The 15,557-nt window shown below is 43.6% G+C and overlaps 1 protein-coding gene across 1 annotated transcript; it reads left to right on the plus strand.

The window, feature by feature from the left end:
• The first annotated feature begins 5,797 nt into the window (after positions 1-5,797).
• HYAL3 (hyaluronidase 3) lies at positions 5,798-14,077 on the plus strand. The gene is made up of 4 exons (XM_035106032.2): positions 5,798-6,718; positions 8,905-8,994; positions 10,090-10,442; positions 11,614-14,077. The coding sequence occupies exons 1-4, from the start codon at positions 5,798-5,800 to the stop codon at positions 11,708-11,710; spliced, it is 1,461 nt and encodes a 486-aa protein (XP_034961923.1). The 3' UTR covers positions 11,711-14,077.
• The last annotated feature ends 1,480 nt before the right edge of the window (positions 14,078-15,557 follow it).

Here is a 15,557-nt window from a genome sequence, read left to right on the forward strand (position 1 = left end):
GCTGTTTCTTCTAAACTAGATTAGCTCAGCTCTTGCTTTTATAAAATACATTCTCCATTGAGGGGGGCAGTTAAAAGTGTGACGTCCGTTCCATGGAGCCCAAAGCCAGAAAATAAATGCCACAATTTTGTGGAGAATTCCATTTCCTGTCCAATAGTCACAATAGCGTAATACAGCAAGAGTAATTAAAGACTTTGTACAACCATGAAGTCAATTTATAAGAGAATTCTAATGCGTCTCAGTCTGATGCAACCTCGAACTTTTACTGTGTATAAGCATTATTATTATTATTATTATTATTATTATTATTATTATATCTTTACATTTACTTCAAAATCTTGACAATTCCTTCTTAAGAATGCAGAGCCCAAGCCCATTTGGAATTTCCTCCTTTCCAGCCTTGGAACAGCAGTTCTGTGGATGCAGCTGAGAAAAGGCTGCTGTAGGAGAGTGTGCAACTTTTATGTGTCATCAAACAACAATACCACATGCAGGCTATTGGGTGCTTGATCACAGATGCTTTCATTTCTGCATTGCGCATTGTATGCTGAGGTTTCCATTAACTGAAAATAATCTCCAACTCATACCAAGTATTGACTCTTGCAATCCCTCACCCACAACTGCACAAATGACATTGCAGGTACAATGCAACACAACTGCCAGTTTGTGTATTACCATCTACATTGTTCAATACATTTTCCTATGAAGCATTTTCATTTAAGCACATGTGAAGAAGCCATGTTCTACCACCTGCTTATATTTTTCCAATAATAATGCTTGAAACCACACCAATAGCTTTGTCCCTTGTTTCTTGGAAGAGACAATAGACCTGTGTGGTTTGCAGGATTCCCACATTTTATTTTCAAAAATCTGGTCACCTTGGGCTGTTTTCCTCTGTACCTACTACTACTACTACTACTAATTGAATTTATATACCGTCCTATACCTGCAGATCTCAGGGCAGCTCAGAGTTCTGGTCCCTCAAAGGAAAAAGTTTCTCCCCCTCCCCTAAAAAAATATTCTGCAAAGTTCCTCTGATCATACAAATAAAATCACGGATGTATGCTCTGAACACCTCTCTTTTGTATGTAGGGATTGTTCCTCTTCTGTGAAGGTGTTGTGGAATCGTGACACTTTCTGCCAAAGAAATTGACCATGCCACAAGTACTATGCCTTCAGTGTTTCATCCTTCTCTGCTCATTATAGGTGATTTATGTGGCATGAAGCAATGGAAATGGACAGCGACTCAATAGTAGGGTTTATTATTTGCATGCAGATTCAGGATCCAGGGGAGCCACTGCCAGACAGTGTAGAGATGGACAGCACTGAGCTTCATAGACCAACTGTCTAATTCTAAAGCAGTTTCTTACATTCCTAAGGGGAAGTGAGACCCTTGATTGCCTGACAGATAGAGCAGCTTCAGCTCTGCTTATTAAACTCTGCTGGGCCTGTTCACATGAACCGTTCACTATGATGGCTGTTGCACATGCACAGAATTGGCCTCGTAGCTAATTCAGTTCACATCTGGCCAAAACATGGTTGATCTATCTGAATTCAGTCCAGTTTGTGTGTGTGCTGATTTGATTGTATGAGACTTGAGCACAGGCTGAAATAGCAACATGGACAGGTTACAGACCGGAGTCTCTTGGCTTCAACATCTTTGCTCTTTTGAACCCACCTGGCAATTTCTCCTGCAAAAGTACACATCACTGATGTAGCTGGGAAAGACACATGCTTTATACACAGAAGACTGATAAGGAGATTGCTCCAAAAACTAACATATCCAGACCCCGCGAACATCTTCTCTGAGTGTCCACTAAAGACAGGTTCAGAGGGTGGCAGTTAGCGAGAGGGCACTCTCCATCTCCCCATTGAAACCCATATGTCTTTGGTGCCAGGTTAAAACCATTGCCTACATCCCAGACTATTAGAAATATTTGATGGAATATAATGAGTTAGGCTTATATGTTGGGGTTGCTTTTTAGTTGTAAATAATGTTAATATTGTTTTCTTTTTAGGGATTGGTTTGGGGGTTGTGTGAGTTATGCTTCTGAGTTATTTCAGTTTATTGTTTTATTATTGTTGGGACCAATTGGTTTCAGGTGAAAAAGAAGTCACTGATAAATAAGTGTGTGGCTTTTTAAAGTCACAACAAGCTGCATTTTAAAAAGGTCAGTCCCAAGCCATCAGACTCTGAAGCACGTCAATTGGCCTGTGCAACTGCACATTAGCAGCTATTACATGTTCTTCTTCCTCCCACACTTGCTGCCTTTCACAGTGAACTTGGCAAACTGCAAACCAATTTGAGTTCTTGTTTACTTCTACAAAAACCTGTAGATTTAAACCTGCCAAGTTGTCTGAACAATCAGGCAAGGGAAAATGAATTTTTGTGATATTTTTATTTATTACCTTCTGGTGTAACGTAAGTCAACAAAACACAATTTAGTTAATCATGACACTTGATTAGGGATCTTTTACCATAGGAGCGGAATCAGCTTTCTAACCATGCCATCAGGTAGCTGCCCTGAGGCAACCATACAGGTAGCGATTGTTTTGAGTCTGGCTCAGTTCTGCTGAGTAACTCGTTATGCCATGATATAGCAGATAGAAATGGGGTGCAGTAGGAGATGATGTCATCAAATTTGGGTACTAAAAATGCAGCTGGGCTGGTCACATCAGCACTTCTGGCTTAGGTGTCCTGTGGAATGAAGAGCGGACTGCAAGCTTGTGGATTAAGCACAATTCAGTTTACATCCCTTCCTCCTGAAGGAGCTCAAGGTGACAAATATTATTCTTATGTTACTTGTGCTATTTGTAAGCCCATTGTTGCAATTTATTCCACTTTTCAGCGTGCAGGAAACAAAGCCTTCTAATAATGAGCCTACTAATAATGGGAGGGAGGATTCAGTAAAGTGATCCCTGTTGCCAGCTGTCTCTGCTCTTAAGACTTCATAGTAGAGAAAAGCAGGATGTTTTCCTGCATGTAGATTAGCAAGGTTTTTTTGCTATGCACATCAAAATATTTCGGTATTGTTAGGATGGTGAGACTGTATAATTTGGTTCATTTCTACTTTTCCTATCCGACTCTCCCATACAAAATTCCTCAATAAACAGATTTTTCTGGTGGGAAGTTGGCTGGGCTATGATTGGTGCTTTTATATTCACCAACATGTAATTTAAAAAACAACAACAGAATAATGCACACCCTAGCCTTGATCAATTTTGTTGCTGTTGTAACATGCTAATCTTCAAATCTTCTTCCCCATGAATGGTGACTCTTGCTTCTACTCCTAGGCTAACATGACCATCAGATATTCTTTAATCCATATTGCTATACACCCTTGGTTCATTAATACATCACTCCTGAGTCGAGGTTATAAAAGCCGGATAATTATGCAAATCAGCATGCCCGCTGAGGAGGAAATGGTGGAAATGATAAATGAGTTCTTTTGAACTGGAGAAAGCCCAAAATTTGTTTTCAGTGTCAGAGCTGAGCTTTGAAATAACATGAAATAAGCATGTGAGTCTTGTTCTCACATTACTGAGTAACCAAAACCAGCATCTATGCCTTAGTGATTTAAGAGTTTTAAGGGTAAGATTTGACTCCAGTACTTTCCATTTTACATATCAATGTTTTAATTATGAAAAGGGGCTTTTTCAAACCTGGGAGTGTGATTTTGCTCTACAGCAATGTCCAATTCCTGATTGTCAAGTCGCATGTCTGAACATGTGAGGCTATTTATTACAGCTCACCCAATACGATAATTCTTAGCTTGTATGCCCAGGGGTGTACCTAGGGGATGGTGAAACTGGCCCCTGCAAAAAAATCTCTCCAGATTGCTCTGACCAAGGAAAGAGAGTTAGTCATGAGAGGCAGATTGCCTGGATGGCAGAATCGCCTCAGAAGAAATTGAGATACTGGAGTAGAGGGGGTGGTTTTAGACAAATAATATGACTATTGCGGTAAATGGGTTTTTCAGGGGGAGGGCATCAATACAGCTCCTTGCCAAGGGCACAAGGGACCCTTTTTATGTTTTACCCCATCTGTACACTGGGAACTTCAATTTGTGAGTAGATGTGCATAGATCATTTCTCAATAAGGAACACTCTACACACTTAAGTGAAGCCAAATGTCCTTAGTAAACTATTGGGACATCTAGCAATGGCTTTACACCAAACTGTGGTTACAGGAAAAGATGGAGAAAGGAAAATAATGCTATGATTTCTATGCATTACCAGTTACATGAAGATCAGAGCGCACATCATGGCAGGAAAGAGGCTTAGGAGAAAGGACGTTTTGCCACACCTGTTCCACTAAAAGGAAATATTGCAATGCAGAGAGTTGATGGCTGGGGTTTTCCATGTTGACTCAGGAAGCAGAATGCTTACCTGATCCCAAGATGATGGCATGGCAGTATGCTTATCTAGTCCCAAGATTATTGCAAAACCAGTCAACGAATTGGCCAGTCTGTAATAAAGTTTGGGTTTGAACCCTGGTGTTCCTTTGCAGGGAGGGGGTGGGCTAGGGGTTTGTGTATGTGATGTTAATGATGACCTGTTGGCTTCAGAGTGGCCGTGTGGTTCTGATCCTGAGCCTCACTGGATTCATTGGACAGGTTGGCTCAGACAATATGCCCTATTAATTCATTAGCTTGCTTCTAGTGCAGAGGCTAGCTAGTCAGTAGTTCAACTAGGGAAGGATCCTGGCATGCAGTTTCTTAGGCTTTATTCTAATCCTCCATAGTGCAATGTTAGAGTGGGAAATGAAGCCAAGGGGGATGACACAGAGCAAACAAAACAAAACCAACAAGTGGAAGCAGCCCAGTTTGAGTTTTGGGCTTCTCCATTGTGGAAAAATACCTGGCAGCATAGATGCCTGTGTAATCCAAACAGCTTCTGTTCCCAAGTAAGGTGACTTTAGGTAAGTTTACAGCCAGCTCTCCGCTTCCTGGCGCTCAGCCTTTCCCTTTCCCTGGGTTTAGCTCATGAATTTATCTCCCTTAAAGCTTAGAGACACATAAGGCACCCCAAGATACCTTGATATTCAAGGTAAGCAATCCCATTTGGAATCCATGTCAAGCCCAGATTCCCGGGTTTAAAATACAATAAAAAATATTGTGAGGCTGGTTGAATTAATTATATTTATGTTCCACATTTTCTCAAGGAGATCCAGGTGACTGGCATGGTTGCCTTTCTTCCCTGTAAAATCCGTGAGGCCTTGTTGGGCCTCCTTATATGGTGGTTTGGCCCAAACCATGGTCACCTGTCCATTACCTGATGTCATGATAGCAGGTGCAGCCCCAGTGCCCAATTCAGAAGGAAGAATGAAGAGCACAATCTTAAGTTTGCAGCTGCAGGTTTAAATTTTAATCACGTCACATCATATGGTTCCAGGTAATTGCTAAATAGGATTCTTGTACACCTGTCAAAGCGGCATATGGAGGGTGGGCCAGTTCTGGATCTAACCTGAGGGGGCCAGTCCCGCCTACCCAACCAACCAACCCACCGGGCAGAGGAAAAATGATTTCCAAAGCAACCCAGTGATTTATGGGGAGCATGAATTCAAAACTGCCTTGCTTACCTTGGCACATCAGGTCGCCTTGGTAAGCGGATTTGAACCTGGCTGTCTCTAGCCTTAATCTGAGCCTAACTGCTACACTACCCTAGCCCTGTGTGTCAGATATTGAAATGCACGGGGAAGATCTTACTCTGTCTTATCCCCTCTCCCTGCCAGGGTGCACATCTGTAAACATAGCAGGAGGGGCCCCAGAAGAGACATTGGCTTCTTACACCCACCATGATCCTGGACAGAACCATTTCAGTCCACATCATCTTCCTCCTTGGGGTCATCCAGTGCCTGAGAGGGTATAACTGGGAGCAGGCAACGGCCAGCTCTGTTTTCCAGCAGGAGCCATTTGTGGTGGTGTGGAACTTGCCCACAGCCAAGTGTCGAGAGCATTTTGGGATCACCCTGCCTCTGGAAGCCTATGGCATTGTGGAGAACAAGGACAATGCTTTTCGTGGCCAGAACATAACCATTTTTTACAAGAACAAGTTTGGGCTCTATCCCTACATCTCCCCAGATGGCAAATGGCACAATGGAGGGGTACCTCAGAACGTCGATCTGAAGAAGCACCTGGAGACGGTCTCGAGAGATATTTTGGAAATCCTGAAGCCTGATTTCCAGGGACTGGCCGTGGTGGACTGGGAGGAGTGGCGGCCTCTCTGGAGGCGGAACTGGGGTGCCAAGAACGTCTATAGGGCGGCCTCTAAAAAACTGGCACGGAACAGAAGGCCTGATGAACCCCTCACGGAGCAATCCTATGTTGCGGAGATAGAGTTTGAACAGGCAGCTCGGGCCTTCATGGAGAGAACTCTAGAAATGGGGAAGTCTCTGAGGCCACAGGGATTCTGGGGCTTCTATGGGTTCCCTGACTGCTTCAATTACAACTGGGAGAACGAAGAGAACTACACTGGTCATTGCAACCCCACAGAGGTCCAGTGGAATGATCATCTCATGTGGCTCTGGAAGGTTTCATCTGCCCTCTATCCCAGTATCTACCTCCCACCAAAGCTCCCAACATCTTACCACCAGCGTTATGTTCATGACCGCCTCAAAGAAGCATTTCGCGTGGCACAGTTTGGTGTGAAGCAGCCTCTCCCTGTGATTGCATATTCCAGAGTCTCCTACAGACATTCTTCACGGTACCTGACTGAGGTAAGAATTGAGAGGTGCCAACTGCGTACAATAGGCCTACGCAGTCTTCATCAATCGTAGCAAGTGAATAAAGGTTAAGGCTGCAATCCTAAACCCACTTAACCTGGGAGTAAGCACCACCGAATTCAGTAGGACTTACTTCTGAGTAAACACAGCTAGGACTGAGGTGCAAATATCTTACCTAGCTGGAAATTTCCTTCTGTGGGGAATATTAGCTGCCACCATACATTATTCATTTATTATATTTTTATCCTGTCCTTCTAAGGAGCCTGGAGTGTCACAAAGGGGGTATTTCATTACTCTGTTCTCATAACAACCCTGTGAGGTAGGATGGTTAGGCTGAGAGAAAATTATTGGCCCAAGGCCATTCAGTCAATTTAATGCTTCAGATGGAATTTGAATCCTGGTCTTTCACATCCAATTTCTCAGTTGCACCCTTTATATAGATATATGTATATAAAAGTGCAGTCACAGTAGCTAATTAATTGAGATACTTCATTAATGCTGCAGCCAGCTGCGAGTGAACAGGAAGCAACTAATTAACTGCTTTAATAGAAATGTGTTGTCAGGAATGGGGAATCCTTTTGGCCCAGCTGGCCACACCCTCATCTTTCCCCAATTCTGTGAGCCAGCTTTGATAGGTGGGTGGAGCAACCCATTTGTCAATCATCTCATAACTATGTTCCTCATGGGGAACTTGGTCACAAACAATCTGGTAGGCCTGAGCTTACTGCCCATCACTGATGGGTGAGGACTTCAACCTTGCTTTCCACAAGAATTGGCTCTATGGTCACAAACCCTATAAGGCACTCAGTCACGCAGGTGATCCAGCCCCATGTCAGGTGTGGGGGAATTAGCCTTGCGGGCCAAATGGGGATCCATCCATCCTGGACCAAATTTGGCCAATGTACTAGAAGCTGCTGATTAAGTGGCATCTCTGGATTTAGGGAGGAGAAAGTTCTTAGTGTTTTTAAGTGTCAGGTGTAACTTCAGCCTGAATACAGCAGAGTTTGTGCAGGTTTTTCCGGAAGCTTCTGGCGGTAACTTAAATGACTAGACGTCTGGACGCAGAGTAAACTATATACAGGATTTATTAAAATAAAAGAAATCCAGAGTTTCTATGTACAATTTTAGAACTCAAAAACGAAAGTAAAATAAATCCTTTCCTCTCTGTCTCTCTCTGTCTCTGTCTCTCTTTCTCTCTCTCTCTCTCTCTCACACACACACACACACAACCGATACAGCACCTCTCCTCCTACACTGACCACACTCACCACACCACACACTGTGCTAGCTTTCTCTGATAACAGGTCTCAGTGCTGATCTCAACCAATGAGAGCGCAGTTACTATGGCAGAAGTAGACCTTGGCTTTCTGCCTAGTGTTAATTGCTTGTCCTAGAGTTGATTGTGTGAAGAAGCAATCTGATGGTTTCTCATGCTACTAATTTAGCAAAAACCCGAACACCCCCTCTCAGATTCTTCTGAACCAATTAACTCTTGTGTAGAGAAATTTTCACTTGCGTTTTCCAGCAAACCTAAACCTTTACATATTTGTTTGTTCTTGATCTTTGACAATGGTTTAGTTAACACATCAGCAATATTTTCCTCACTAGATACATAAGTACATGTAATCACTTTGTTCTGTACACTGCAACGTACATTGCAACGTACATTTTGGTATTTCACTGCAATGTGTTTTGAACGTGATTTCAAACCTTCTGTATTACTCAAAGTTATACATGCTTGATTATCAACATAAACCTGTACTGGTTGTTCACAATTTACATTTATATCTGTTAACAACTGCTTGAAATATGTCACCTCGTTGCATAATTTATTTAATGCAGCAAATTCCGATTCAGTAGACGTGGGTGAGCAATAGCTGGAGGAAAATGCTGCATAAACATAGGAGAATAAAAGAATGCACACAAAAAGGGTTCACAAGCCACATTCCTGTGGTGTTTCGTTAAACAAATTGGTCAGATTTTTGAAGCATTACAGAAACTACAACTCATGTCTGACCAGAGAACTTAACTGGGCCAGAAAAATTCAGTGAAAATCTATCCATTGTAACTAGCCAGAAAACCTGACTAATGCAATGTGTTAATATCACCAAAATGATACGTTGCACTTCTCATGTAGAAAGCTGCCCAGTGCTAACAATTCTCTCCTTTTCTCCATTCAGGCTGACCTGGTGTATACAATTGGAGAGAGTGCAGCACTTGGGGCTGCTGGGGTTGTGCTCTGGGGTGACCTCTCCTATTCCCAGTCACCGGTGAGTATCTCTGCAACAATGTCCTCTCCGTCTATTAATTCATGAACCACCTTTATATGCTTCCCAATTACAACATTTCCTGAGAATACCTGTAATGTATTCAAATACAACCATCCACCGTGAAACAACCATGCAGCAGATTTAAACAATTATATTTAAACTTTTACTATTTAAAGGAAATAAGAAGCTATTTACCAGGCACCAAAACAGGTGCCAGCCTCCATGGGGAAAGCATTCGGTCGGTGGGATACCATGGCCAAGAAAGCCCTCTTCCTAGGATATACTTCCTAAGTTGAGAATCAGCCCAAGAGAGAAAACAGATACCCTCTTTGCCCACCTCACCGGTAACCCAGCAGCTATTCCAGCTTTGGTGGGGATAGGATAACCTGTTTCTCCCACTCCTCTCCCAGTTTTCTTGTTACCTGGACTAATGACCATGCTCACCTGCCCATATGGTTGGTTCAAGGGAAGTAATAGTACCACTCTGGTCAGACCTCACCTGGAATACTGTGTCCAGTTCTGGGCACCACAGTTCAAGGAGGATACTGACGAGCTGGAATGTGTCCAGAGGGGGGCAACCAAAATGGTCAAAGGCCTGGAAACAATGCCTTATGAGGAACGGCTTAGGGAGCTTGGTATGTTTAGCCTGGATAAGAGAAGGTTAAGGGGTGATATGGTAGCCATGTTCAAATATATTAAAGGATGTCATATGGAAGAGGGTGAAAGGTTGTTTTCTGCTGCTCCAGAGAAGCGGACATGGAGCAATGGATTCAAATGACAAGAAAGAAGTTTCCACCTAAACATTAGGAAGAACTTCCTGACAGTAAGAGCTGTTCAACAGTGGAACTTGCTGCCAAGGAGTGTGGTGGAGTCTCCTTCTTTGGAGGTCTTTAAGCGGAGGCTTGACGGCCATATGTCAGGAATGCTTTGATGGTGTTTCCTGCTTGGCAGGGGGTTGGACTGGACGGCCCTTGTGGTCTCTTCCAACTCTATGATTCTGCCTAAATGGAAATGGCTGGAAGCTCCCATCCTCAGTGCCGATGGGTCCAGTCCCTAGAATGTTCTGAGCAGCAATTCTATCTTTCCATCTTCTAGGAGAGCTGCAGGAGCCTCAAGCATTACATCACCACGACGCTGGGCCCATACATCGTCAATGTAACCACAGCAGCGCGCATGTGCAGCCGTGAGCTGTGCCACGGGCGTGGACGTTGCGTGAGACGGGACCCCAGCGAACAGGAAGCCTTCCTCCACCTGGACCCGCAGCAGTGGGAAGAGGAGTCCTCATTGGCAGATTTTCCAGATCAAGACATGTCCGCATGGGAACAATTTCAGTGTCACTGCTATCCTCAGTGGACTGGTGCCTCGTGTGAGAAGCCGCTGTGGCTGGAGCCCTTCCAAGGACCGGAGTGTAGTCGAGCTGAACAGTATTACAATATACTTCATGCAGGGTATGTCAGCAATGTTGTCGTGAAGTCAAACATCTGTCCTCCTTCCCTTTACGATGAAAAGACAGAATTCCAATAATGCATCTTTGCAGATCCAGCACTTTACTCCAAGGGCAGTTTTGATGATATCTGTTCTAGACATTTCTCAACTAGGCGACTCCTCCGTTTTCCAAATAGCAGACACACACCTTTTCCTTCTTTGATGGTGCACTATTATTTAAAAATGATCTCAGGTGTAAGCCTAAAGTAAGGGCTTAGGCATTGTTGGGTTTTGAAACTGTAGCCAAGCACATCTAGTAAAATAAAGATACACTTGGAAACCCTAAAGAGCTGTAGCATGAGAGCACCTTATACCTTCAGAGTTCGTATGTGATCTGGTAGGTGGAATGCCGGGGAATGGAAGCATTCACTACCACCATGAAAGTCATCCTTGCACACCCTTCCTACACTTGATAGCACTACAACTTAAAGGAGACAGATGTCTGGAACTTGGTGTCATAACTACCTTTTCATAACCACTCTGTCTCTCCCTCCCCCCAACTTCAGTAAAAGCTCTGAGAAAGCAAATGCGTTGGAAGGCCTCTCTCATTCACTTTTCTCCCTCGGTCTGTTTTTTAGCACACTTAGCTGAGCAACTATTATGCAAGATTCGGGTTCATTTCCTCTCACCTTTGCTACTGCTATAAGGGTATTGCACTTTCCCAGATGAAACTGCAATACTTGGCTGAGCTAATTGCCTTTTATCAGATGCAGGGCAGTGCTACTACCATGATGGTGAATGCAGGGCAATGGAGAGATATGTGAGTCCACAAGGCTCTTGGTCAGGAACTACCTTCCCCAATCTGGTGCCTTCCAAATATTTTGGACTACAACTCCCATCAACTCCAGGCAGCATCACCAGTGGTCAAGGATGAGAACTATAGCCAAAATATTTGGAAGGCACTAGATAGGGGAAGGCTTGTCAGCTGGTGTGACACAACTCTGACCCTCCTGCATCCTTTTTTGCCGGGGTAGTGGTGGGTGGTATTAAGTCCAACTGAACTAAAATTATTTAAATGCTGAAGCCTATTTATTGCCCCTCAATTTGGCTGTATCACCCCTAGGTATGGCCATACTCAAGGTAGCCTTTAAAAAGTGTTGTGAGCACCAACAAGTCTTCTCTCTTCCCCATCAGGACCTTGCCACAGATGGGGAAAAGACTACTTACTGTAAGCAAAAGGACAGTTAGCCTGCAGTGTGATACAATAGCAGCACCTCCATCAAAAGAGTAGCCCTGGAAGCATGCGCAAAGAGGACCAAGACTCATTCTCCAGCATCTCCTGTTTAAGGTGCTATCAGGGCTGGAAATGGCATCTGCCAGAGACCATGGGGAGCTACGGCCAATTAAAGTGTGGGGCGAGATGGACCAATATAAGGCAGCTACATATTTTTATATGCTGAAGTGTGTGTCTGCCGGTATGCTAATCTACCCTACGTGAGACCAAAATATCCTGCACCAGATTCACCTAATAAGACCTGCTAGCAGAAGCCCTGCACAAGAGTTTCTGCAAGTGCTTTGGGCCTTTCCCCTCTCTTGCCCCCATTTGCCACCCCGCTCCCCTCCCCCAATTGGCTTGGGGGTGGTGATGAGAACCCAGAACCATGGCACGCAGGGGGTGGGGGAGGAGAGGGGAATTGCTGTGTTGGCCAAGCTGAAATGCTTCCACTGGTAGAATGATTGCCATGGTACTACAGTGGTACTTCGCAAGACGAATGCCCTGCAAGACGAATTTTTTGCAAGACGAATGCGTCTTGCGATCTGATGGCGACTCGCAAGATGAATTTGTTTTGCGGAAAAATTCACCTTGCGAATCGCGGTTTCCCATAGGAATGCATTGAAATTTAATTAATGCGTTCCTATGGGCAAATAAAGAAATTTCAATGCATTCCTATGGGAAAGCGCGATTCGCAAGATGAATTTTTCGCAAAACGAATTGACTCACGGAATGAATTAAATTCGTCTTGCGAGGCACCACTTATGTTGAATTCTTCCCCCTGACTTTGTGAATTTCTCAGTTCCTGGGAGGCTCTGGTCCAATTGCCTAGCTTTTGGAATGCATCTGTGCTGGGTTTTTGGCTCCTTAAATACACCACATGTTTCTTTTTTTCCTGTCTCAGCAATTCCAAGTATTGGTGTCACTAAATCTTAAAATCATAAAAAAATGAAGGTTAGAAGACTCAGTGGAGTCAAGCATCCTTTGCCAAACAAGCTTCCAATAATCCCACAAACAGAGCAAGACATCAACCCACCAACCCAGTTGTTTGTACTTTTGCTATCATGAGATATTCACAAGCACGCTACCCTGGAATGTGGTAGGTTTCAATGCCGAGTCCAATTCAGCTATTATGGCTAATTCCACGAGTTAAAAAGAACCTAGAAAGATCACATCTCAGCCCAGGCTGGCATTGCATCAAGAGAGAAGGGTTTCAATGCTTCGTCCAAAATAATGCATCCAACAGCTTCCAAGAATAATTATAGATAACATCCCAGCTCCATTAATACATTTCTTCACAAGACAGGCCACACTCATTGCTTCCCCTTCCCTTCTAATCTTCAAGTAGCTAAAGCAGAAAGTTAAGGATGGTGTAATGGTATGAAGATTTAATGGGCTAAAAATGGATTAAACATAACTTCAATAAAACAATCTTGAAAACAATTCTTTGTGGTTTTTAAAATAGCCATAAAAGCAATGTAAGTTTCGTTTTCTGCTTTATCTCCTTTCTGGATTCTTAGTTTAGGAGCTTTGGATTTTTAAATCTAAATTCTGTCCACGAAATGTAAAATGATATTAGCATTCAACCGTGCTTGTTTTGGGGGCAAGCCCAACTTGATAGGAAAAGTTCAAAAGATCATTTTCTGGTTGGTTCTGCCTGAAAGGCTACAGAATATGTTTCCATATGACTGAATTGGCTTATCTGGGTGTTGTAGGGCTGATCCTTAACTGGGAAAATGGCAAGATCAAGTCATACTACTCTTCTTGTTTTTGCTCTGGGACTGGGTGTCCTCCTTTTCAGAACTGGAATTGTTCAAGGCTTTTGTAGTGTTTTGCATAATTATTGAATATCATCCACTATACAGTGTCAGCCAGCAAATTTTAAGTATCAGATAAATGGTGAGATGACAAATACGGATTCAAATATCAAAGGGCAAAATGTAAATGATCAAGGTGTTTCCCCTGCCAGGTAAGTATGCATGACACATGCATGACATTGGGTTTTTTATATATATATTTGTGGGGTACATTTGTTTTCACACTTGTTTTTGTTTGAAACAAGGCGAAAAGTTACCTGAAGATGTTTCTTCTGGTTCTAAGTAGGTAGAATCTATACAGAATTACATATGGAAATATACAAGTTTGGCTCCCTGGGCAAAAAATCTCAGTCTTGCACTATTCACTGACTCCCATTGAAGTCGAAACAAAATAATAATAATAAAAATTTCTTCCAGTAGCACTTTAGAGACCAACTAAGTTTGTCATTGGTATGAGCTTTCATGTGCATGCACACTTCTTCAGATACACTGAAACAGAAGTCACCAGATCCCCACAGTGGGGAGGGGCACCACGCAACAGGGTGGTGGGAAACCGGACTGAAGTGTACTAGTTCAAGCATTTTAAAATAAAATAAATTAATAATAATAATAATTTATTATTTATACCCCGCCCATCTGGCTGGGTTTCCCCAGCCACTCTAGGCGGCTTCCAACCGAATATTAAAAACAGTACAGCATCAAACATTAAAAACTTCCCTAAACAGGGCCATTTTCAGTTGTCTTCTAAAAGTAAAATAGTTACTTATTGCCTTGACATCTGCTGGGAGGGCGTTCCACAGGGCGGGTGCCACTACCGAGAAGGCCCTCTGTCTGGTTCCCTGTAACCTCACTTCTCGCAATGAGGGAACCGCCAGAAGGCCCTCGGTGCTGGATCTCAGTGTCCGGGCTGAATGATGGGGGTGGAGACGCTTCTTCAGGTATACAGGACCAAGGCCGTTTAGGGCTTTAAAGGTCAGTACCAACACTTTGAATTGTGCTCGGAAACGTACTGGGAGCAAAAACATTTGCAATGATAGCTGTTATCATCCCCTTTGAGAGTTTAAGCACTGAAGTCAAGCATCTGGTTTGCAAGCAAACTCAGTCTTCTGTGATTGGGATCTACGGTATGAGCACATCTGTTTAGGGAAGTTTTTAATGTTTGATGTTTTATTGTGTTTTTAATATTCTGTTGGGAGCTGCCCAGAGTGGCTGGGGAAGCCCGGCCAGGTGTGCAAGGTATAAATTAATAATAGTAATCATCATCATCATCTGCCACTGGCCTATTGGACGCAGCTCCCGTGGTCGATTGCCTGCTGTTCTATGAATCAATGTGCAGCCTGCTTCTTTGAGCACATACTCTGGAGATGTCAGGTGCCGTTTAGCTGCTTTCTGTTACCACTTTAAGGGGGGATCTCTGTTCAGGAGGGAGAATAATCTGATTTTCCATTTAACTAACCTAAGAGCTGTGGTTGGAATGTTGGACTAGGACCTGAGTTCAAATCCTTGCTTGGCCATGAAGCTGAGTGGGCCAGTCACTCACTCTCAGCCTGATCTAATAATATGGAGACAGGGAGAGCCAGTAACTAAATAAATAAAATATGGGTTCCACGCTTTCCCCCTCCTCCATACTGACTCCTTCATCCTATGTTTCCGAGCACAATTCAAAGTGTTGGTGCTTACCTTTAAAGCCCTAAACAGCCTCGGTCCAGTATACCTGAAGGAGCGTCTCCACCCCTATCGTTCTGCCCGGACATTGAGGTCCAGCGCCGAGGGCCTTCTGGTGGTTCCCTCGCTGCGAGAAGCCAAGTTACAGGGAACCAGGCAGAGGGCCTTCTTGGTAGTGGCGCCCGCCCTGTGGAATGCCCTCCCATCAGATGTCAAGGAAATAAACAATTATCTGACTTTTAGAAGACATCTGGAGGCAGCCCTGTTTAGGGAAGCTTTTAATGTTTTACGGACTATTGTATTTTAATATTTTGTTGGAAGCCGCCCAGAGTGGCTGGGGAAACCCTGCCAGATGGACGGGGTATAAATAAAATAAATATATT

Source organism: Zootoca vivipara, chromosome 2 (assembly GCF_963506605.1).
Source record: "Zootoca vivipara chromosome 2, rZooViv1.1, whole genome shotgun sequence".
Classification (NCBI taxonomy): Eukaryota; Metazoa; Chordata; class Lepidosauria; order Squamata; family Lacertidae; genus Zootoca; species Zootoca vivipara.